General features: G+C 38.9%; 1 protein-coding gene across 1 annotated transcript in view; it reads right to left on the bottom strand.

Annotated features, from left to right (window-relative positions):
* Positions 1-24685, bottom strand: part of LOC145351932 (calcium-transporting ATPase type 2C member 1) — a 90044-nt gene that overhangs the window by 17609 nt on the left and 47750 nt on the right. The window contains exons 8-17 of the mRNA XM_080201731.1: positions 20583-20738; positions 20247-20315; positions 18402-18477; positions 16267-16333; positions 15360-15484; positions 14882-14979; positions 14081-14176; positions 13842-13931; positions 4816-4920; positions 1812-1968 (exon numbers count right to left, since the gene is read on the bottom strand). Coding sequence (XP_080057857.1) covers positions 1812-1968; positions 4816-4920; positions 13842-13931; positions 14081-14176; positions 14882-14979; positions 15360-15484; positions 16267-16333; positions 18402-18477; positions 20247-20315; positions 20583-20738 — 1039 coding nt within the window. The remainder of the gene's footprint in view (positions 1-1811; positions 1969-4815; positions 4921-13841; positions 13932-14080; positions 14177-14881; positions 14980-15359; positions 15485-16266; positions 16334-18401; positions 18478-20246; positions 20316-20582; positions 20739-24685) is intronic.

Raw genomic sequence — 24685 nt, 5'->3', positions numbered from 1 at the left:
TGGATGATATGATGGCGGTGGAATCGATGGTGTTTTTAATCGAGAAGATACAGGGTTGGAAATCCATCACAGGATCAAATAGGGCATTGAGGTTATAAGCAGCGTAGTTCAACTTTTAACAGTGATCAGGAAGGGGGTAGAATCAGTAATGGTGGGACCAATCTTACTGATGTTTAACTAGAAGAAACTGCAGTACATTCAAGCGAGGCAGCATGGTGGCACAGTGGTTAGCACTGCTGCCTCACAGGGACCCGAGTTCAATTCCCAGCATAGGTCACTGTCTGTATGGAGTTTGCATATTCTTCCTATGTCTGCTGGGTTTCCTCTGGGTGTTCCGATTTCCTCCCACAGTCTGAAAGACGTGCTGGTTAGATGCATTGGCTGTGCCAAATTCTCCCTCAATGTACCTGAACAGGTGTTGGGAGTGTGACAAATAGGGGATTTTCATAGTAACTTCATTACAGTGTTAATTTATGCCTACTTCTGACTAATAAACTTTAAAACTTTAAACTTTGATGTCGAGGGTGTGTGTCAAGAGATATGATGGATAAGTACAGCTGGGTTTTAATGGCAGCTTTGTGGAAGTTAGGCAGAATGGCTTTGAATGTTGTTGCCAATAAACAGCAATACAGATGAGGAAGGGGAGGTAACCAAGGATAGATTCTTGGGAGGCTCAAGGTGTTGAAGAAAGCAGAAAGAGAAGGCATTGCTGGTGATACTGTGGCTATGATTGGGTAGGTAAGAGTGTATCAAATGACAACAACAGCAACTTAAGAGAAATTGGATAAAGAGGCAGGATCATGACTAGGGCAGAGGTCAGGGAAGGATTGCCTTGGTAAGTAAATGAGCAGGGCCAACTGAACAGATGGTCCCAATCACAGTGAGAGAGAGATCCAGGGATTCTGTGTTCATTGTTAGAGGCAAGGGTGGAGGGACACAAGAGAAGGGACAGAAAAATAGCTGTGGCTTATCTAAACTGTCCAATATGATCCTGGACCAATAAACAGTTTTGGTAGAGTACCGGCGATAAACATTTCATCTCAAACAGAAAAAATAAAATGAATTATTACTGCTCTTTGTCTCTAGAGTTTTGGGAGAAAATGCTGTAAAATGGGGGCCGCAGAAAATCTTTTAAATGACATTTCAGGTCATTTAAGTGTTCTTGTGCAAGGGCTTTTAGGTTACATAAGAATCAAATCACCAGATCTACACATTGCTTGAAAAATTTTTTTCAGTTTTACAAAAGCAATTTCTTTCTTAATTCCATTTCTTTCCTGCAGCATGGAAATATGCTGCTGTGCTTTATTCTATGTCCAACGGTGGCTGCGAAAGATTTGGGACCAAAATTCCATTCTTGACAAGTATGCTGAATTAGGAACAGAGGGGTGCAGGTTTTACTGTGGAGGCAATTTAAACATGCACGCTAGTATACAGTCTGCCTGGAACCTCAACACTTAATGCAAGCCATGCTGATGACAGAAATTAGGTTAGAAGGTAAGGATAGTCCTAAAATTCTTAGGAATCAGATATCTTTCTGGATTTGTGTTTGTTCTTTGACCTTGACCAAGCAGAACATTTATCTGACAATATATTGTCCTTATTCTGCTTTCCCCGTTCATGCTCAATAAAATCTCACTCCTTTGATTTAATGTCAATAGCTTTGAGAACATCAGTTACAAGAGATAAATCTAAATGTTTCAACCTTAAAATATATAAATTGTTTAAGTGAATGGATGCAACATCAAACAGAGAGTTAGGCACAGAAGGTTTACTCGGAATAATTACACATTTCCTACTTTTTAAAAAATTACCTCGGAGTCCAGCAGTGCCCATGTAAGTTTTCTCCTGATGATACAACTCCTTTTGTTGTTGGGTGAGTGGCAGAGTTTGCAAGTGGCTGTTGTAGCTTGAGCAAAATTGAATTACATGTTCATAAGCTCCTTTCATAAAATAGATCTCTTCTTTATCCTAAACAGAAAGAAATTTGTGAATGTACAGCTGCAACACACATACTGCTAAATGTGACACACTTTGCAATTAGTTTCAGCAACTTTATTGAAATGTACATCACACTTTTCAGTTATGACTTAAAATAAACATTAATTCTCAATGTCACTGTGAGCTAAGCAACCAACCTAACTCAGCCAGATTTTGTATGCTTGAGTGCTTGCAGCAGTCTTAAAGTAACTTTACTTCAACAGCCAACTGTTTAAATAATGACAATTGAAAATACCTCTGTTGACATGTTGGTTGAATCATGAAACAACATACTATATTTCAGTCAATATGCAAATCCTAAAAACCACAAACACATCTCATCCTCTCTATGGTGACAGATTGCAAGGTGTGTCCGTGTTCCTTCTTGGAAGAGACTGGACACTTATCACCTGCCATAGGGTCCCTGAGGTCAGGAAATGCAGCCACTAAAGAACTGCAGGCTTATGATGACAACTACTTTTCACAGCACTCCTTGTGAACCTGATGGAGGAGCTTCCCAGCCACCCAAGCAAATGTTTGGCCTTTCTTCTGCCGCTTGTGGCTTTTCTCTTGCCCCACTTCACAATCAGCCACCTCCTCCTTCCCAACGCCCAATCTCCACAATTGGCACCCTCCCACAACTCACTTTGCTATCAATCTCCCCTGCTCATCTAAATGCAATCTCCAGCTCGCCCCATCATCTACTTCACCCTACTCCCTTCAATCCCAAACTGTGCTAGGATCCACTCCCAGCACCAACCCCAACACCTCCCAATCTCCCTGTGATCAACATCACCCCAATCCTCTAACCGCCATTCTTTGACTGGCATTGATAATTCCAAGGATCTTTTGCCTATAGTTTTTCTTGTCCAGCAGCTGGTCAGTCTGCCAATCTGGACAACTGGGGGCAGGAAATGGAAATAGGAATCATAACTAGGTCTTGCGATTATATTCGAGACCAAAATCTCCTGTGAGTGGTAACTGCAACTTCAGTCCCTCTGATTTAATGTTAATAGTTTGTTTCCAAATAATACTGCTGTCAAAGTTTGCCTCTTACAATTCTGGCGATTTGAGATTAAGTCTAAAATGTGATAAATTTTGATGAACCCCAAAAAATGCAGAATTTGGAACACCAGAAACAAAGGATGGAGAAGAACAATATTCAGCTTCAGCCATTACACACAATGAAAGATGATCCTTTACAGAAACTACAGAACAAAGAAATTATTTCCTTGCATTTCTGCCCAAGCTTATTTTATTGCTGAATACAAGGAAATAATTTTAAAATTATACTAAAAGGCCAGGTTATAGAGTGCATTAAATTATATGAGTTTATACCACATAAGTAGATCTATATTGTTATTGAAATAAAGATTTTTAAAAGAAATAAAGCCCTGCAGCGTTTTCATTGAGAACTACATTATAGCTGCAAATTACTTGATTCATTGCCCACTCCTTTCACAGGTAATGGAGAAACAATGATCCTGGTTTGCAATAAAATAACTGCACTCCAAAATTGAATCCAAACAATATTTACATCATTTCCAATATTTTTCATGCTCAAATCCTATCTGTTCCACTATCTCTGAAAATTCTTATCACACTATTGCACCACAAAATCCAAAACTACAAACTATGCAATGCATCATTAAATACAACACTTTGAAAAAGATTTTCCCAATTTAGTTTATTAAAGCAGGAAGAAACCTTTCTTCTTCATCAGCTAGGTGGGGAGTGGGAAATGTTTTTAGGTGTCAGCAGTGATACTATGGAGTCACAATGTTTTGGGATCAAGAGCCCACTCCAGATCCTGAGCACATAATTTTGGCTGGCACTGATGTTTTGAGGGAGTGCTGCACTGTCATAGCTTTCAGATGAGATACAAAAGATGTCTTGATGCTAATCAAAACAATGCAGTGGAGATGCTCTGGTGTCCTTCAATTTATCCTTCAATCAACTCTACCAAAGAGTTAACATGATTGTTAATTCATGGTTATTTGCAGAACCATCTTGTGCACAAGCTGGTTGCTGTTTTATCTACATTACCACACTTACCTACTTATGACACTTTACAAGTATTTAAATAGCTATCATGCACTAGAGAACAGGCTGCGTTGTCAAAAACGTTATATAAATTTAAGCTCTTTCTTTATATTTGTTTGCCTTCTCTCTACAATCCTAATTAATTACTATAGAATTTTACAGAATAAAATCCAAAAACATAGTAAAAAAGCAAGTACAAACCACAGGATTACTACAATGTGTTTTTTCCCTGTTCATGGGATGTGGACATTGCTGGCTGGGCCAACATTTATTGCCCATCCTGAATCAATCACATTGAAATGGATACAGAGTCATATGCAGGCCAGACCAGGCAAAGATGTCAGGTTTTCTTCCCTAAAGGACATTCCTGAACCAGTCTTTATGACAATTGGCAATGGTTTCATGACCAGCATTAGACTTTTAATTCCAGATTTTTATCCAATTCAAGTTTCGCCAGCTGCTGTGGTGCGACTCAAACCCAGGGCATTACCCCAGGTCTCTGCTGTCCTAGTCCAGCAACAATACCCTGTATACAAATGAGACTCTTTTGGGAGGTAGGCGGAGAAAGTATTGCTATTTACATAAGGCATAAATAGTTAAAACAAGTCATCCTCAACCCAAAAGGGACTGCCAAAGAAGAAGAATAGTTAAAATTAAATTGACCACTGGATGGAAGTCTAAACCATGAAACAACAGGCATTATGGCTGCCTCCATAAATAGAATGTTGAATAGACTGATTCTTTAGTTAGTACAATGGTTTGATTGAGTGTTGTCTAGAATAAAGTATGTTTAACCTGCTGAACTCTGTGAACACACTTGACAGCCATCCATTTCTGTTCTGAGGTGAATGGATGTTCAGCTCGTCTCACATAATCTTGTTTGAGACCTTCCAGACCCATCTAAGAGGAAAAAAAGCAAGAAAATCACTTAATTACTTATTTCTAGGTAGGTAAGCATAACTTCACAAGCATCTTTGAATCATTATGATAATGAAGTTGCTGTTCACTTCCTGCATTCTCTCTTTTTATTTAAGATGTATCTCCAAGCGAATTAAGTGAATTAAAACAGGAATATGAATAATAAGACAAATTTTGTAAAGTACAATCCACAACCTGGTACAGTCGATAAATTTGGCTCAAATCAATCCACGCTTTCTTGCTCATTGTGCAATGAAAAAATTGAAAAACAGTATTCACTTGTCCTTATGTATTTAGTTTAATTTAGTAAATGGCCTAATCATTTTAAGATACAATACAGAAGGAGGGCATTCGACCCATTATGCCTGAACCACTCTTTGGTACAGCTATCTAATTAGTCCCACTTCCCTGTTCTTTCCCCAGAGACCTGTAAATGTTTTCCCTTCAAATATTTATCCAATTTATTTTCAACATTTCTATTGAATCTGACTTCACTGTCTTTCAGGCAATGATCTCCAGATCACAATGCACTGCCAAAAAGAAGTTTCCTCAAGTCACATCCAGCTCTTTTGTCAATTACATTAACAGCCACAATCTATAGAGCTATGGACCGTGTACAGCGAGGTGAATTAGGCTAGACAGCTCTTCAATAACTAGCACAGGAAATGATGGGCCAAATGGCATCATTGTGCAAACATTTTCTACGATTTGTACCATCAATCTATGTTCTCTGAACACTTCTGCTAAACACCCCCTTAACTTTACTCCCAAAAGAGAGCAAGATCAGCTTTTCTATTCACTCCATGTAACAGATGTCCTACATCACTGATACCTTTCTCTTCTGCACCATCTCCAAGCTTCATCACACTTCCTAGAGTGTGCTACCCAGAACTGAACTCCAGCTGAAGGCTAACCAGTGTTTTATAAAGATCTAGTATTATCTCCATACTTTGTAACTTATGCCTCTATTAATAATAATTATTAATAAAGCCAAGGACCCACTATGATCGCTGTCCCTTAGAAAATTTGGATCCTCGAAGCTTTGATCCTTGAATCAATCCCATGGATTTTAACTCTGCAAATATTGTATGGTACCTTGTGGAATTGCTGAGCCACCCGTGTGCACACTTGGACACCGGATAAAATATGATTGTGGTTAACTATGATTTCTCATCCAAGTGGAAAAAAAAGTCTGACAGCAATCACCATCAAGGCTGAAACACAAATAACAAAGGTAAATTCCAACAGGTTTATTTGGAACCTATTGGACTTTAATCTGGTGGCGTGGGACTTCTTACTGTGCTCACCCCAGTCCAACGCCGGCGTCTCCACATCACAAATAACAAAAGATGGCTGCACCAGAGTTGTGATACTTCAGATAAGGACCCATGGTGGACGAGCTGGCACACACTCATAGCAGCTAACTGATTTACTCGCCCCACGTTCCCAGACCACAGAAGCCTTCTCTATGCTAAATCTTTATGCCCACCTCCCGCCTCTGCTACTCTATTATCACCATTTACGTCTCCTCTAGATGCAGCTTTAATTTCTATACATTTCGCATTATCACCTCACTTTGCTTTGTACAATAATTCCCTTTGTCAGTTAATCACTACTACATTTCAAAGGTGTCTCCTTTTTGTTGTGCCAACACTGTTTTCCTTTGTTTAAAATTAGTTCACCTCAGTTCTGATGAAAGATCAACATTAAACGTTAACTTGATTTCTCTCTCCACAGAAGCTGCCTGGCTTGCTGAGCGTTCCCAGCATTTTCTACATTTCATACATGTAATGAGCTCTTGGGCAAGACCATAAGGCTTGGGAGCAGAATTAGGCCATCCGGCCCATCAAATCTGCTCTACTATTCAATCATGGCTGATATTTTTGTCATCCCCATTCTCCTGCTTTTTCCCCATAACATCTGACTCCTTATTAATCAAGATGCCAAAGGATGAACAGTGGAACTATATACCCCAGTAAATTAATCAATACATTCAGAAGAGGGAAGGAGAGAAACTCAACAAGAAATGATAAAAAAAGCTTAACTGATATGTCTTAGTGGTTAAGTGAATCCCATCGTGTGCTACTGAGCCACACAAACTCCCAAATTCGATCCCTTGTCTATGCTGTAATAGCAGCTGCCTGGAGCCCCACTTAAACACTTGCCTCTGGACAAAATAGAGGAATAGTAACCTCAATTCTTGGTTCTGAATCCATTTTCCATACACGCCTAACCACGTACGAACATTGGGTAGATGCAGATTTAAGCTCAACTACAGCCCATGTAATTAATAATTCTCACTGTCTAGCTCAAGCAGAGACTGCAACAAACACTTGCATAAGACTAGAGGCTACCATATGTAGAAATGTTATCCAGCAGGATTTGCTGTCTCCAGAAAAGGCTGTGCAAAGGAAAACTGCTATAAATTTACAACATTTGGTAACAGTTTTAATTCCCATGGAATTCCATGCATTTTGCATTAGTTGCAAAGAATCCATGAAGCTGAAGGGAGGGTTTGTGAAATCTATCGATAAATTTTATAACATTGTCCATTGATCTTAGGAAAGGATGAATTCCGTAACTTCACACAACTTGTGAAAAATGTGCATCCTTAACTAAAGTCAGTTGATAAGTGTTACTAATTTTCCATCCAGTAGATATGTTATTGCAAATAAACTACTGGGCAATGAAGCCACAATATCTTATTGTTATAACCATGAGATAACTATGAAAACACATCCTATATGTTTGACACTGAATGAAGCAGTGAAACCAATAATTCTTTTAAAGATTTGACTTCAAGTCAATAAATCTCAATGCAGGACTGTCGCAAATAATTCTGAACTCCACAAGGAGAAAACTGTCCGTGTTAATCTCAGACATTGACAATTCCCTAGAGACGATTCAGTTGCCTCACAAAACTATATTTTCTTATTCTTTCTTGGATGTGGGCGTCACGAGCTGGGCCAACATTTATTGCCCACTGTTAATTGCCCTTGAATTGAGTGGCTTGCTACATATATCATTAAAGAGTTAACAACAAGCAGGACAGAATTTTTTTCCCGAAAGATATTAGTAAACCTGGTGGGATTTTACAACAATTGACAATGATTTCATGGTCATGCATACTTTGCATTTACATCGTTAATATCAACACTGCGTAAAAATAAAGTGCAGGAAATACGCAAAAGTCTGGAAATACCTGCATGGAAAGAGAAACAGAGTTAATGATTCAAGTCAAATTTGGCTCTTCGAATCATCATATTTGATTTGAAACATTAACTAGAAGCTGGATTTTAAATGCCTCAGCTAGGATGTTTTCAGTTAGCGGTAGTGAGTCAGATGCCCAGCACACAAGATTCCCATTCACCCCAGCTCCCCCATGATAGGTGAGCCAAAATCGGCAGCCCACCTGTAAATAAAGTTAAAAGTTTATTTATTAGTGACACAAGTAGGCATACATTAACACTGCAACGAAGTTACTGTGAAAATCCCCTAGCCGCCACACTCCAGCACCTGGTCGGATACATAGAGGGAGAATTTAGCATGACCAATGTACCTAACCAGCACGTCTTTCAGAGTATGGGAGGAAACTGGAGCACCCAGAGGAAACCCACACAGACACAGGGAACATGCAGACTCCATACAGACAGTCAGGAATTGAATCCAGGTCCCTGACACTGAGGCAGCAGTGCTAACCACTGTGCCATCCTAAATAAATTATTATGGGACACACAATTTAGCCTGCCCACATCCATGTTAGAGTTGCAGACTGGCCTGGTATGGACCATGCTGACTTCCAGTGACTTTCCTTCTGGGATTCATCCACCAGGACAGCCATGCCCCAGCACAACCCTCTTAAAATGTAATCCTTGCTTTCTCTCTCTACAGATGCTCCCAGACCAACCATTTCCAAAAGTTTATTTTTACCCTGGAGTTCCAGCATTCACATTATTTTGCTTTTACCAAAGTTGAGCATATTTTCTGTGAAGGCATAATTTTTTTACTTATGAATTATTAATAAGACTAAAAGCATTCAACTCCCAGAAAGACTCAGAGTCTTCTACATTAAATTGATCTAAATATCTCCTAACAATATCAAAATGAAATTAAATTTGATGGAATTAATTTTACAGTTATTCATTAATGATGTGTAATAAGAAAAAACATCATTAATGTACTGCACAAGATTATCAAATTGCCACAGAAAGAAACTTAATAAATGCTTTAAATGAATTCCTGGAGACAACTGCCTGAAGCAGAACAGAATTAACATGAGACACGAAAACTTATCTGTTTTAATTCAGTAGTGTTCACTCACTACAAATTGTCAGACAAATATCATTGCAGTAAAGTGCTCCATTATACTGATTAACATACATCACCATATTTATCTTCATAATATATCTTAGCCAAGTAACAAAACTGTGCTTCAGTTATACAATTCCTTTATCTGTTTTTTGTGAGACAAACAATACACAAGCTCGCCACAAATTCTAGGGAGCTTTTATCAGCTTCAAAGGCCAATGACTCACATCTGTATAGCATGCACTGATTACAGTGCATGCTATACAGATTCCTATCAGGGCTCAATACTTAGATTGTTTCCTCAAACAAAGGCAAAGCACTGCTGGGCTAGCAGAAGAAAAACTGGTCAGGCCTGCAGTACATGATTCTAAATATATAAGCACATAAAGATCATGCATGGATAGCATTGTCTTGGTTACTATGCTCTATAGGCAACCGATTGCTGCCACTTCATTTATATTCAAGTCTGGGAATTATGGTTGTTTGGGTTGACGTGTTAAAAACACCACCTGAAACCGTTCCCCAGCAAAAAAAAGGAACATAAGAAATAAGAACATAAGAAATAGGAGCAGGAGTAGGCCATCTAGCCCTTCGAGCCTGCCCCACCATTCAATAAGATCATGGCTGATCTGTCGTGGCTCAGTTCCACTTTCCCGCCCTCTCCCCATAACCCTTAATCCCCTCTCTTATCAAAAACCCATCAACCCGCGTCTTAAAAATATTTAGCGAGGCAGCCTCCACCACTTCAACGGGCAGAGAATTCCAGAGATTCACCACCCTTTGAGTGAAGAAGTTCCTCCTCAACTCCGTTCTAAACCGCCCCCCCCTTTATCCTGAGGCTGTGCCCCCTAGTCCTACTGTCTTTTTTGAGCGGGAATATCATAACAGCCCCATCCATTGTATTTAATGATGCGTTTTCACTTTTTTACATCAGGACCTAAGCTTTTAAAAACAGTCCAGATACATGGTAAAGCACATAATGAGTTTGAAGTAATACAAGGGTATCTGGGATAGCAAGGGTTAATATGGAACTAGGTAGTGTATTGCCCACAATGTGATGGGAAGAGGCACATGCCCTGAGACAGTGGGTGTTGTAGACTGGACAGCGAAATTTCAACCCATACATGACTCAAAAACTCTTCATGAGACCTGCTGAAAATACAACATGGCAGCATCGCTTGGAAAAACTCAGAACCCCAAAAATGCTGGGACAGAAATTCAAAAGCTGAAAAATTTTAGGAGCAACATTTTGACCACACATGAAAATGTCTGAAGCTTAGACACAGAGGGTGACTGACTGAGAGAAGCTACATAACAGAATTGCAAGCAGAAAGCAGAAGGGAAAAAAACTCCACTGTGCAACTTTGGACTCCATAAGATCATGGATCAGTTTGAATACCCACACAGTGCAGAGTCAAAGGACCTGGTAGGGGTGAGCTAAAAAATTAAACTGTTAGCCAGAACTAGTTCAAAAAAGATTTCCAGTCTTCTAAAATTCAGAATAGCCCATTCCTAAAAACACTCTATGGCTAGCAAAGGTTGGAGTTGGAGCCATGTCACACAGAGGCCAGGCTGGTCATTAGCAAAAGAAAAAAATCAGCAGTTCAATACCCCAGCCAAAGCTGTTATAACATTAAAATGCTTCCAAATCCAACGATATTGCACAGAAGTCAATTATGTAAATCACTGCACAAAACAAAGACAGAGAAGTCAGGACTGCCATTGCAGTGAGAGCCTGCCAAAACCCAATAAACACGGGAAGACTGGAAAGGTTGACTGTGGCGTCATCCTTAAAATCTGCACAGCACTTAAAGCTGTACTCTCAAAAGCTATTCTTCTAATTAGTAAAGTCAGGGACTTGGCAAGGGGTGGCAGCAGAAGAAAAGAGGTCGCATTATGTAAATACATTGGGTAAACATGATGGTAAGGAGTTGGGGGGAGCAATAGTCTAAAGGTATTTAAACTAACTAGGGTTAAATTTAATACATGAACTTTATAAATAATCCCTCATTTGTAGTTTATTTGTACACTGAAGATTAAAGCTGACTTTTAATTAATTGCTTAAAATTGAACTTTCACCCTCATACCAACCTTTTTAAATACTATATTTTATTTGACAAAGTACCCTCCTATTGTATCTGCTTAATTAAAAAGTGCATAATTTATTAGGCATTGGGTCATACATTCTCATTAACATTCTGTAATACAGTCATAAAGGAATTGACAAGAAGATTATACAACCTTCACAGCATCAAAGCAAACCAAAGTTGCAATCACAGCCTGCCTATTTCTACACATGTTGACACTGAAATTGCATTCAAAAAAACACTCCAAATGAGAGAAAAACATTTGACAGTCAAATCAACAGACCTTAATGTTTTAAAACTGTCCATTCTGTATGAAAATTATAGATATAAAGTCCTCATACAGAGAACTGGAAATTCAACAAAAATGCAGACCAGCATGCAAGTGTACATTATCAAATTAGGTATCCACATAATAGTACTTTTTTTTTACCGCTCTGAAATACCAGTTACTTCAATAAACGGAACTGAAATTTTCTGAACAGTTTCAAAAATTTCAGTAACAAAACTGGCATCCCTACCATGTTATTATAATTTCCATAATCTGAAAATTGCTACTTGGGTGCAGTGGCATAAAAACAAGTCTGTCATATTTCATGGATACAACACATGCAATAGATAATTCTGCTTTCAGAGTTGTGGTTATTTTTCAACAACAACTTGCATTTATTTAGCACTCCAAGGCACTTCATAGGAAATCAAATAAAATCAAATTTGACATTGAGCCACACAAGGAAATATTAGGGATATTAGCCAAAACTTGGTCAGAGAAGTAGGCATTAAGGATCGTCTTCAAGGAGACAGAGATGGTGAAGGAACTCCTGATGTTATGGCTGAGGCAGCCAAAGGCACAACCACCGATGCTGGAATGCCCAAGCAGCCTATATTGGAGATGCACAGAGATGTCAGACCTTGTACAGATAGACGAAATTAGATAAAAGCTAATTACTGTGGTTGCTGGAATCTGAAACCAAAAGAGAAAACATTGGAAAATCTCAGCAGGTCTGACAGCATCTATAAAGAGAGAAAGTTGATCCAGACAACAAAGGGTCATCTGGACTTGAAACATCAGCTCTTTTCTTCCTTAACAGATGCTGCCAGACCTGCTGAGATTTTCCTGCATTTTCTCTAGAGGAAGTTAGAGATAGGAAGCAAGAGATAGGAAGCAGTGAGCCAGTGTTGAAAGCACAGGAATGATGGGTGAACAGATCTGTTAGGCAAAAAATGTTTGGTCATCTGTGATGCTTCATATGTTTGACACCTAAATTAGACTAAAGCTATCCAGACAATCTTTTGTACAAATGCAAAATATCAAAGATGCTGGGAAACAGAAATAAAACCGGAAAATATAGGAAATACTCAGCAGGTCACTGACCTGAAACATGGGCCACGATCTTACAGCCTTGTCCTGCCCATCAATCATGTGCCGATGTGGTCCGGTTGTGTGGAGAAAAAAAATCAGGTTCACCTCTTTTTGCGCTGCATGCAACATACCCGGCACTGTACTGCCAGGGGAGATCGGCTTTGCATGCTTTTTGGGTGTGAAGCCAGTTTGAATATTGTCATGACTTTCATGACATTAGCTCATTCAGCACAGTTGTTTACAGTCTCACCCATACTTACTACCTTGCTGGTCAGGCCTCAAACAAGAATCACACAAGGTCCTCACCGGACATGAGGGCCACACCAGGGGGATCGGAGGCTATTCAAGCCCCCAGGTGGTCAGGGGCATGGCCAGGCACTGCGAGCTTAGCAGTGTCATAACCGTGTCAGGGGCAGTGCCAAGGAGGTGGGGCCTGAATGGGGGTGGAGCCTGAAGGTGGGGCTATGACAGAGTGAGGCTGGGGAGGAGCTCTGCATTGGGGTGGTAGGAGTGGAGACAGGGTGGGAGCCAGCCTGCAGATGGGGGATGAACAGCAGGAGAGATGATTCGTGGCGGGTGGGTAATTAGTAGGGTTGGGTATGCAAGGTGGGATGATAGACAGGCAGGGGGAAACCAGCAAAGACATGATTGCAGACAGGGGAGGCTGGCAAAGGGACAGATGTACAGGGTCGCAAAGGTGGTCATTTTGGGGGACTTATCAGGTGGATCCCAATGCTGACAATCCACATTGCCGTTAAGTAGGGTTACATTGCCGCCAATGGTGGGCGGTGGCAGAAGATCAGGATGCCTGTGTAATGGTGCCCTGAGCTGCCTGCAACTGGGTTTACCAGCAAGGTTAGACTCCACCACCAGCCGTACCCTCCCTAAATCAACTGTTGTAAATTGCATTGCTATTTTCTCTCTTGTCCGACAATTAGAACTTCTTTTTTGTAAAATCGTGCCTATAACCTCCGTTTCTCCCTCTAGAGTCTGCCAGACCAGCTGAATATTTCCAACATTTACTGTTTTTCTTACTTGCTTTGTTGAAAACCATGAACATTTTGAACAGGCGAATGAAGAAATGACGATTAATATTGTGCCTGAACAATGTCTGAATATATTGGATCAGTGAGTTCTTAAACATTCACCTTCATGGCAAGAGCAATCAAAGCTCCCTCAGTGGGTTGTCCCATTAATGTGTCATTTTGAATAACAGCATCATTACATACACAGCCAGCCTGCAAAAAATAAAAGCGGAAGTGTAACTATGCAGTAAACATTTTCAGAGTAAAACAGATGAAAAATTAATTTGAATGGGTTATATGGTATGCATTATGCAAGACACTTATTCAGATTTTTTAAACAGAGGTGTCAAAAATGTTTGTACCTCCACAATTTTAGTTATTGGTGACTTAGAGAAGCCATGAATCACCTCGCCATCCATTATTACCTCTCCGTACCTATTGTAGCCAACACCAGTAACCTACGAGACAAACCAAATAGAACAGCTAAGAAAAAAAGCACTTTACTGGATAAAGAATTAAAGAAAAGCCACACAAAATTGCACAAGCACATTTTACCACAAACATTATATTTACATGAGCTAGTTTGGCCAAATCGCACAACATGCTGCAGAAGTAGTGTAGTCAATGAACAATGATGAAATCAAAGCACCGTAAATTAGCATAAATGCTTGCTTCCTGGATCCTGTTAGTTTACCATTAAACATCTTTTAGGGTTCTCAATTCTCTATTCAACTCAAAAAAGATTGCAGAAAGCATTTCAATTTTTAGTGTTCATTAACGTTTGAAAGTTAAAATTGGACAATCTCAAGAGTTGCATCAGGTTTCCATTGTGACTGTGAATGATTGCCCTCTTAGAAAATAAATATGGGAACAGGTTTGAGATATTCAGCTGATTCTCTCATAACACCAATGATATCTAGTATAATCAGTTTATTTATTTTGGCTCACTTTATTGAACTGCAAACCTTCAATACGACATAGCTAAAATGACAGAAAATCAATTCGCTCCTAATGCTGCATTTCCATGTTGATTTCAGGCATCACAAAACATATAGACTTTGTATCATGATGCCAAAGGATCGGTTAGTAGAGACTAATGTATACTTTATATATTGCACATGTCATTTAGTAGCAACTTTAAGAAACAATGAAATATTTCTTACCTCAGCATGCTGCCCGTCTGAAGTATAAATGTGAGTCACTGTCATTTCATTCTTTGTTAATGTTCCAGTTTTATCAGAGCATATTACATTGCAACAACCTAAGAATATAAATAGGTTAAGGATAGAAATAGGATAAATGGCATACAGCAATACAATACTTTAACAATTATTTCATTTTAATAAACCAGCAATTTAGTAACCTTATTCCACATTATAACACAATTAATATTGGTAGGCAAGGGGATTAAGGGTTATGGGGAGAAGGCGGGGAAGTGGAACTGAGCCACTTCAGATCAGCCATGATCTTATTGAATGGCTGGGCAGGCTCGAGGGGCTACATGGCCTACTCCTGCTCCCATTTCTTATGTTCTAATATACTCATATCAAGTTTTCAATCACTCAATATTTATTATGCAATAATTTAACAAGGTAAAAATGCAATTTAAAAAGTATGACAACATTTCTCTGCTTATGTTACCAAGAGTTTCCACAATCGGGAGTTTCTTCACAATGGCTCTCTTCTTTACCATTCTCATCACACCAAGGGCCAACGTTACTGTCACTACAATGGGCAAACCCTCTGGAATGGCAGCAACAGCCAAGCTAAAATAAACAGAGAAATTAAAATAGCTATAGATATCTACAACATTTGATTTTAAAGATGTTCAATAAAGCTAAAACATGAAGTAAAGTTTACAATAACAATGTTCTGTGCTAAACTCTAATCATGAATAGCATTAAGTCACCTTTAACTTGCTGCATTACAAGGTACTAAAAGGAACTAAACAATAAATAAAAAAGGAAGTAGGGCAGTCCATTTTACTGAGAGTCTGATGTTTTTCAGCACATTGTGTTGGACTGGCTTTTTGCTGTATGTCAGACTTGGTCAATAGTAGGAATCATGCCTGAGTTAGAAGGTTGTGGGTCCAAGGCTCAGTCTAATGACTTTAGCACATAGACTAGGCGGATATTTAGTGCGGAGGGAGTGGTGAACTGTCAGAGGTGCCACTTGTTGAACAGGACATAAAATTGAGGCCTAGTCTACACCCTGAAATGGACTTAAACATATTAAGCGAGGAAGGACTAGGGAGTTTTCCTGGTGTGTTAGCCAACATTTCACTCCCAACCAATATTATCAAAACAGATGACTTGTTCTTTTGTCTCATTGCTAGTGGAACTTCACTGTGTGCACATTGGTTGCCATGTTTCTACCTTATAATAGTACTTCATTGAATGTAAAGCACTAGAGGACATCCAAAGTCAGGAAATGCAATTAAAAGTCCAAGTTGTTTATTTTATTCTAACTTCACACACCCTATAGCCCTGCGTTCCCTGATTCAAATATTTCTATGCTTTTCCTTCAAAAGATATAAGGCTTAACTCACCTCACACCAATAGTAAACATATCAAGAATGTGTTTCCCCTGTAGCCAACCAACCAGCATAATAACACCTACAATAGCAGAATACATTGCATTTAGTCAGCCAAAATAGTGAGTTGGAAAACTGTACCTTTTGTAATACCATATGCAACATACTGACAATTTTTATTAATATTTAAGCACTCAAAAATTAAATTAAACACATTAGGAATTTGCACATTGTTTGATTATAATTAAAATAATTTGTTCATTAACATTCCATCAATAACTACTATTTCTATCATGGTCTTCACATGCTGGAAGATGACTCAAAGTACTTAACAGTGAAAGACAAAATAGTAGGTGCTGTGCAGGAAGGGAAAGAGGAAAACAGGAAAGCCAGTGAGAAAACTAAAAGCAAAGTCAAAGGATTTGAAGCAATTGAAGATTCTAATGGAAGATTATCAACCTGAAATGTTAACCCTGTATATCTCTTCATAGATGCTGCTTGACCAATTGGGCATTTCCGTCATTTTCTGTTTTTAACTTCAGATTTCCAGCATCCACAGTACCTCGCTTACGTTTTGGAAAAGAATTTTAGGTTGTTAAAAATAAATACAGGGAGGCAGGTAGCAGGAATGGAAGTGGCAAGGCAGAGAGGACAAGGCATGGCATCTAGAGGAACACAGTGTAGTGACTGACCAAATAACTGATAAGGGGGCAATATCAGTGGAGTGAAGGATATGTGAGAGGGTAACGATGGCATGAGGCTTCAAAGGAAGTGTGAAGGCATGGAGGAATAGGATTAAACTTTTGAAATGGCAAAGAAAGCCAGTGCAGTTTGGAGATGGTCGGAGTGAGGATATGATCTACAAACAGATTCAACATTAAAGGAATATACATCATGATGCTTTACCATAAATATGTTCTGTATTTCAAAGAGATGTTGGTTAGAGAAATACTGAAAATTCACAGATTATGGACATCTTAAAATGTAAAGCTCATCACAAATATATTGTAACCTCACATGGCATTCAAACTGCATTGTAGCGTGTCAGTAAACATTATGCCCCAACTGGATTAGTGTGCAAGTCTGTACAAGTGGAATATATTATGTCAGTGAAATAAGATATAAATTTCAATTACGGCACTGATCATAATTCACGAATGACAAACTATTAGATTAGCCTCTCGCAGTCACATACTATCCTATTGGTTTTCACAGCATATCCCACTTCTATTTGAAATTGATTTTTTTTTAAATACAAACAAAGCTGCAAGTTTCTTTCTGGCAAGCCGTTCCAGTTTGAAAAAAAAACTGGTTCTGGGATTCTTGCAGGATCAAAGTCTTTTTTTCAAATGCTTAACAAAGCCTGGACTTTCTCAGTGCATGCACAGCTTCCTGAATCTATGCAAACTACCTTTACTGAAGATTTTGGACTCCACATACAAAACTGTGAGCAACCTAAATGAACAAAATAAATCTTCCACAAACAACATTCTAAATTGCACATCCTGAAATCTGCACTTCAATTTGTAAGTGTAGAGAACTGCAAAATGTGAACAGTACATTATGCCTTGCACACAATGGCCAGGACTTTCCAATCCCGCCAGCAGTGTGCATCACCACTGAGGAAAATGTGTACAGTCATTAACCTTTTGCAGCTATCCAAATTTTCCTACCCTGGCCATGACGGTGCCTGCCGGTCTCAGGGCTGGAAAATCCTGGCCAACAGGAAAAGTTTAAGGAACATACACAATGGGAAATGTTCGATTGTGTAGGGGTTGCGGGGAGCTAATATCTGCTAAAATCAAAAGAGAGTCAAATTGAGCTTGAATACAGTTAAACTCTCGGTTATGAGTTTAGCCATGTGCTACAATAAACTTTTGCTGTCGTGTCAATTGTCTGATAAATAAGTACAGCACCCTTAAAAAATAGGGAAAGCAGTACTTTGTAATGCTTCTAACATTTAAAGCTTAGTACTTAACAAATGTAACCAACTTGCTACATTCTTCCTGTATTTAAACTGATGATTTTCTTTTGCATTCCACATTTCACTTCAGAAGGTAACACGAGAAAAATCCCATCGCAAGACGAACCAGAACTCAACAGCACAAGAGCTAACTGATATAATTTTAAATCCAAATTCTTCTTCTTACCTATGATGCCAAAAGAATACAGTGAAAGTTGTTTTCCAAGCAGGTCCATGCTTTTCTGTAGAGGTGTTTTGGGGGCCTCAAGAAGCAAACAAATTGGAAATATAAAAAAATGCTTTGCAATGCAGTGCAATGTGTTGAAGTTAATGATAACTTAATTTTAAAACTGTTTCCTCCCCCACCCATCCTTTCAATCTAAGATCCAAGCACTGCACTCCCCAAAGTGGCAGTGCATGGAAACATGACATGGGTCTTTATCACTGAGCCTCCGCAATTGGGAAGAGTGCCAAACAAAAATGAAATACTTCCATCCCAAAAGGATATGCACAATCAAACGAACAGTCACGTTGTGACTTCTTGCGCCTCCCCCTGTGGCAATAGTTCCCTTGTTCTTCAGCTGGCTGTTCAAGTGGGGAAGACATTAAACAATCTCCCAAAGAAAGTTTCCAAAATCTCTAAGTGAAAGGTTTTAGCCTCAAAAGAAAGCAGGTCTGTTCACCCTAATGGAATGCTTATTAGCAAATCACAGCATGGCGTACAGCCATTAGATTAACAACTTCAGTTCAAATGAAACAACCTATATTTTGTGGAGCAGGCAGTGGTGTAGCAATATTGTCATTGGACTGGCAATCCAGAGACCCAGGGCAATGCTCAGGGACCAGTGTTCAAATCTCATCATGACAGATGGTAAAATATGAATTCAATAAAAACCTTGAATAAAAAGTCTAATGAAGACCACAAAATCATTGTCATAAGAATCTATCTGGTTCACTAATGTCCTTTAGGGGAGGAAACCTGCTGTCCTTACATGGTCTGGCCTATATGTGGCACTTAAATGCCCTCTGCAAAGCAATTATTTCTACCCCCTTGCATTCAATTTTACTTCATAAAATACACCATAAAAATATTTACCCGCTATTATCACTTTTACAATGGCACTATTATACATCGACAGAACACAATTGTCACGCATTTCATTTTATGGAAAACCTCAGCATGTTAAACAGTTTGTCTAGCTGATATGGAGTAGCTGTTGCATTACATTCTAATGATATTGCCCATTAGAATCTTTTAATAAGCTGCTAAAATAAGTGTTTCAAGGGTTCATCAATGAATTATCTCAACCCTGATATCCTGAGTAATCCAAAAATCATGTTGAGAAAATGACTTGTCACTAAGAGACCTTCTGAAGTATCATTTACAATAAAAACTGATTTTTAGTGAGATAGTCTCAGCTCCGAAAACAGTAGAAAACAAGCAAAAGGAAATTAGATTAAAAAGTAACCTAAAGAAATGATAAAAAAATTATTGCACAATGCTAATCGAAAAGTAGATTTGGAGAGAAAAGGAAGAATAAATAAATTATGTGAGGCACATTACATAATTTTGCATATAATTCAAATTGTAGTAAGTATATATTTCTCAGTGTTTTCAGTAGCATTCTTACTATTATAGCTGATGTTCACTGTGCAATGTGAAGATATAAAATCCTAGTCTATGGTACAGAATTCCTTGATAATGGAAGCTGTTAAGAGTTAAACAAATATATGCTAAGCTAATGAATCAATATATAAATTACTTCCGTGTATGATATTCTTGGTGAAACAAACATCTACCTATTGAAGTATGTCTATAGTGTCGGAATTTGTCAACCTGAAGAAACTTATTAATGTAGCCTTTCAATATCAAAAGCCAGAAGCTTTCACCGAATAATCTTGAAGGTTTGTATTTATGAAACTATCACTTTCAGCCTGTACCCCATGCTATCTCAAACGAAAAACTCAATATTGTAACGTATAAACATCAGCTATCATGAAGAATACCAAAATGACTCGTTCAAAAACTTACTTCTTCCGCTTGCATCATTTTAAAAACCTCTCCAAATTCAGAGTTTTCACCCGTTCCTATCACAATACCCTGCAAAACCACACAATTATTAGAAGTTATATGTAATTCATATGTAACTTTATATGTAAGAATGTATTTCAAATGCAAATCAGTCTCGAGGACACACAATATGTGCCATTACATTAAGTACAAAGGAAATCAAATTGTAAGCCACACAGCAATGTTCTAAAGAATTCTTATTTCAATAATCAATATTTAATAGAACTACCTGATCAAACCACATTCCTACATCTTCATGCTTAACAAAGTAGAATTATGAATTTAACTTAAAATTACCTTAGCTCTGCCACATCTAACCAATGTGCCCATAAAAGCAATATTGTTTCTGGATGTGAGGTCGCCATTAGTAGCAGCTGACTGTGGGGTCGTTGATTTTGAACATGGGGAAGTCTCTCCTGTGAGGCTTGACTCATCAATTGAAGTATCCACAACCTTAAGAAAAAGGAACATTAATTAAGAAAACAATTTATGTTCCCAGAAAACATTCTATCATCTTTCATTCACTAGTTTTTACAGTGCCAGCACAGAATTTCATTGTAAGCAGCATCACAACTGAACCTAGTTCTGTGCTTACCCAATGTTCTTACATGAACACTCCTGAAGAGGTCACAGTGATGTAAACAAACCACCTCCCATGTCACCAATCTACCTGTCGCACATTGTCCTTGTAGAAATGAAGTCCTGTCTTCACATTGAGAATAGCCAACGTCATGTTGTGTAGTACAACAAAATGGGATAAACAGATCCAGCATCTCATAACTGGCCTCCAAGAGATGTTGTAAGCCATCAGGTAACATTAAATTAGGGGATCAACCCTGGTTTAATGAAGGGTGCAGGAGGACATGGCAGGAGCAGCACCAGGCATAATCTCGATCACCAGCAAAACGATGGAACATGTCATTGATGCTATTATCAAGCTGCATTTACTCAGCAATACTCATTCACTGATGCTCAGATTGAGTTCCAGCAGGCCCACTCAACTCCTGAGCTTGTCACAGCCTTAGTCCAAACATGGACTAAAAAGCTGAATTCAAGGAGTGAAATGAGTGGCTGACCTTAACATCAAGGCAATAGGAAGCCTGGAAAACGTGAAGTCGACAAGAATCAGGAAAACTCAGTTATACTTCGCAGAAAACATTTGTGGTTGTTGGCATTAATCATCTAGTCCCAAAATATTGATGCAATTGTTCTTCAGGGTAGTGTCATAGGCCTTATCATCTTCAACTGTTTCATCAATGACCTTTCCTCCATCATGAGGTCAGAAGCAGGGATGTTAGTGGATGATTGCACAAAGTTCAGCATCATTCACAAGTCCTCAGATACTGAAGCAGTCCATACTCACATGTAGCAAGTCCACACAATATTCTAGCATAGAATGATAAGTGGTAAGTAATATTCACGCCACACAAGTGCTGGGCAATGACCATCTCCAACAAGAGGAAATCTAATCATCTCCTATTGACATTCATTAGCATTACCATCACTGAATCCCCCCCACTCTCAACATCTTGGAGATTACCATTGACCAGAAACTGAACTGGACTAGCCATATAAATACTGTGGCAACAGGGGGAGGCTAGGAACCCTGTAGCGAGCAACTCAGCTCCAGTGCAGAGATCACTGCTACCGATACTGTCATTGACAGGTTGAGTGGCAAGGATGAGGACAAATACATTTTTCCTTGTTGGTTCCTTCACATGAAGGATGGTTTGAATAGTCCTATCAATATTTATTTTGCAAAATCAGCTGCTTAACTTCTGCATTTAGCTATTAAATCCAATCCAGTCAATTACTGCCCCATTAGTCTACTCTTGATCATCAATAAAATGATGGAAGGGATCATCACCAGTGCTATCAAGCAGCACTTGCTTAGCAATAACCTATGCATTGATGCTTGGTTTGGGTTCACCAGAGCCACACAGCTCCAGACCTTGGTACAAAAATGGACAAAAAAAATGAACTCAACAGGTAAGGTGAGAGTGACTGTCCTTGACATCAAGGCTGCATTTGTGGGGTATCAAGGAGCCTAGAAAAACTGGAATCAATGGTAAATGAGGAAAACTGCCCATTGGTTACAGTCATAGCTGGCACAAAGGAAAATGGTTATGGCTGTTGGGAATTTAATCATCTCAGCTCCAGGACATCACTGCAGGAGTTCCTCAGGTAGTGTCATAGGCTAACCATATTTAGCTGTTTCATCATTGCCCTTCCTTCCATCATAAGGTCAAAAATAGACACGTAAATGGATGATTGCACAATGTTCAGCAGCATTTAAGATATAAAAGCAGTCCATGGCCAAGTGCAGAAAGACGTGGACAATACCCTGGCTTGGGTTTGTGTATGATGCCAATGTCACTTGCCATTTAAGTGCCAGGCACTGACCAGTTCCACAAGAGAGAATCTAACCATCACTCTTTGTTCAGTCAGTGGCATTACCACTACTGAATCCCCTACTCTTAATGAACTGTAAATTACCATTAAACAGAAACTGAAATGGTCCAGCCATATAAATAATTTGCCTCCAAGAGCAGGTCAGAAGATGGGAATTCTTTGACAAATAACTCATCTCTTGACTCCCCAAAGCCTGCCTAGCAGCTACAGGCACAAGTCAAGACTGTAACGGAATATTCTCCACTCACCTGGATGAGTGCAGCTCCAACAACATTCAAGAAGTTTAATACCATCGAAGACAAAGCAACTGAGAACAAAACAGAACATCTTTCCCTTAGGAAAGAACCTGAAGCCTTTGCGGGACTTGAAGGCACATTATTCTTCAGCTCCATCATGATGTGCTTGACCAAGTTCAGAGAGCAGTAGCACCCTAACCACCACCTTCAGCATTCACTCCCTCCACCACCAACATGGTACCATCTACAATATACATTGCAGCAACTCACCTTTGACAGCATCTTCCAAACCAGTGACCTTTATGGCCTAGAAGGACAATGGTAGCGAATACAAAGGGACATCATCACCACCTGCAAGTTTCCCTCCAAGTCACACACCATTCTGAGTTGGAACTGTATCACCGTTCCGTCGCTGTCGTTGGGTCAAAAATCCTGGAACTCCCCAACAGTACTGTGAGTGTTCCCATAACAAATGGACTGCAGCAATTCAAGCCAACAGTGCACCACCACCTTCACAAGGGCAGTTAGAAATTGGCAATAAATGCTGGTCTAGCCAGGGGTGCCAATATCCCATGAAGGAAAATAAAAAATCCTGCTTCCTCAGAAACAATGTATGCATTTTTTTTGTTTTTTATTTCCGCTTTCTTCTCAACTTTTGCTTACATTTGGAACTTAAAAATACATGGCAGAAAGCAGATAAAGAGTTGGCAAGTATCTTGCGATTTTATTCCACGTGTACATAATGGACGTTAAAACAACATGCATTAGCACAAAGTTAGCATGCCCTAGCAGCGATGCTCAATAGCAATCCCTTTGCACAATGATATTGGAGTTCATCCATATTTGAATCTGCTGAACTTTGACTATGTTTAAAAAGCAAAATCAGAGTTGAAAGCCACCATTGTAGAAAATTCTGAAGTAGTATGTTTCTCTTGTGTTGGCCTGGCTTAGCCACTTATGTAAAGTTTTTTTTTCATAAAATTACATTTTAAGTAGTGGGTTGACTAGAAATCTAAGTCCAGTTTAATTGTAGCACAATGGACTTCAGATTGTGTAACTTTCAAATTAATATTTACAGCATGTAGATTAATTCCTCTGAACAATTTTTCAAAGTCTAAATTTAATCTGCTTGAATGCTCATCCCTCAGAGAAAAAACCATAATCACACAAGAACTAGGTCACTCAACATTTTCTCACAAAAGTACAAAATGGAATTAAGTATTGCCTCATGAACTTAGCAGAACGAAATCAGGTTGACAAATTGTTAAATTACATTCAGTTAGAAGTGTATTTCCAGTACATGTTTTGGTAACTTTGACTCCATTGTGGAGGATAACCTACAACTGAGGAGGAGGCGGTGGTGTTTATAATAACCTACGGTAACAACTAGAAAATAACAGTTGCAATGTTTAATAAAATGCCAAAGATACATAGCAGGTTAGTTGGCATACAGAAAGAGAAACATCAAAATCAATGTTTCAGGTGTAACCCATCATTGTAACTGGAAGAATCATTTTGTATTTTAGTACAGCTAGGATAAATGGAAAAAGAGGAAGAGAAGTAACACTGATTCCCAAGACCGAATGAATTAAATGACCTGCACACCTTCCACTGGAAAACAGTTAGATTATACAAGAAAGAATGTTGAGTAAAAAAAGCACGAGACAGACCCACAAACAAGATGACAATTTTGGTAAATACCAGAAAGAAAAAAAAAATTCAAAGAAACAGTCTAGTCATCAAGTACACTTT

The sequence above is a fragment of the Carcharhinus amblyrhynchos genome, chromosome 2, assembly GCF_965287045.1.
Source record: "Carcharhinus amblyrhynchos chromosome 2, sCarAmb.v2.hapA, whole genome shotgun sequence".
Lineage (NCBI taxonomy): Eukaryota > Metazoa > Chordata > Chondrichthyes > Carcharhiniformes > Carcharhinidae > Carcharhinus > Carcharhinus amblyrhynchos.
Note: the sequence above shows the minus strand (reverse complement) of the source record. Positions and strands in the feature narration are given on the sequence as shown.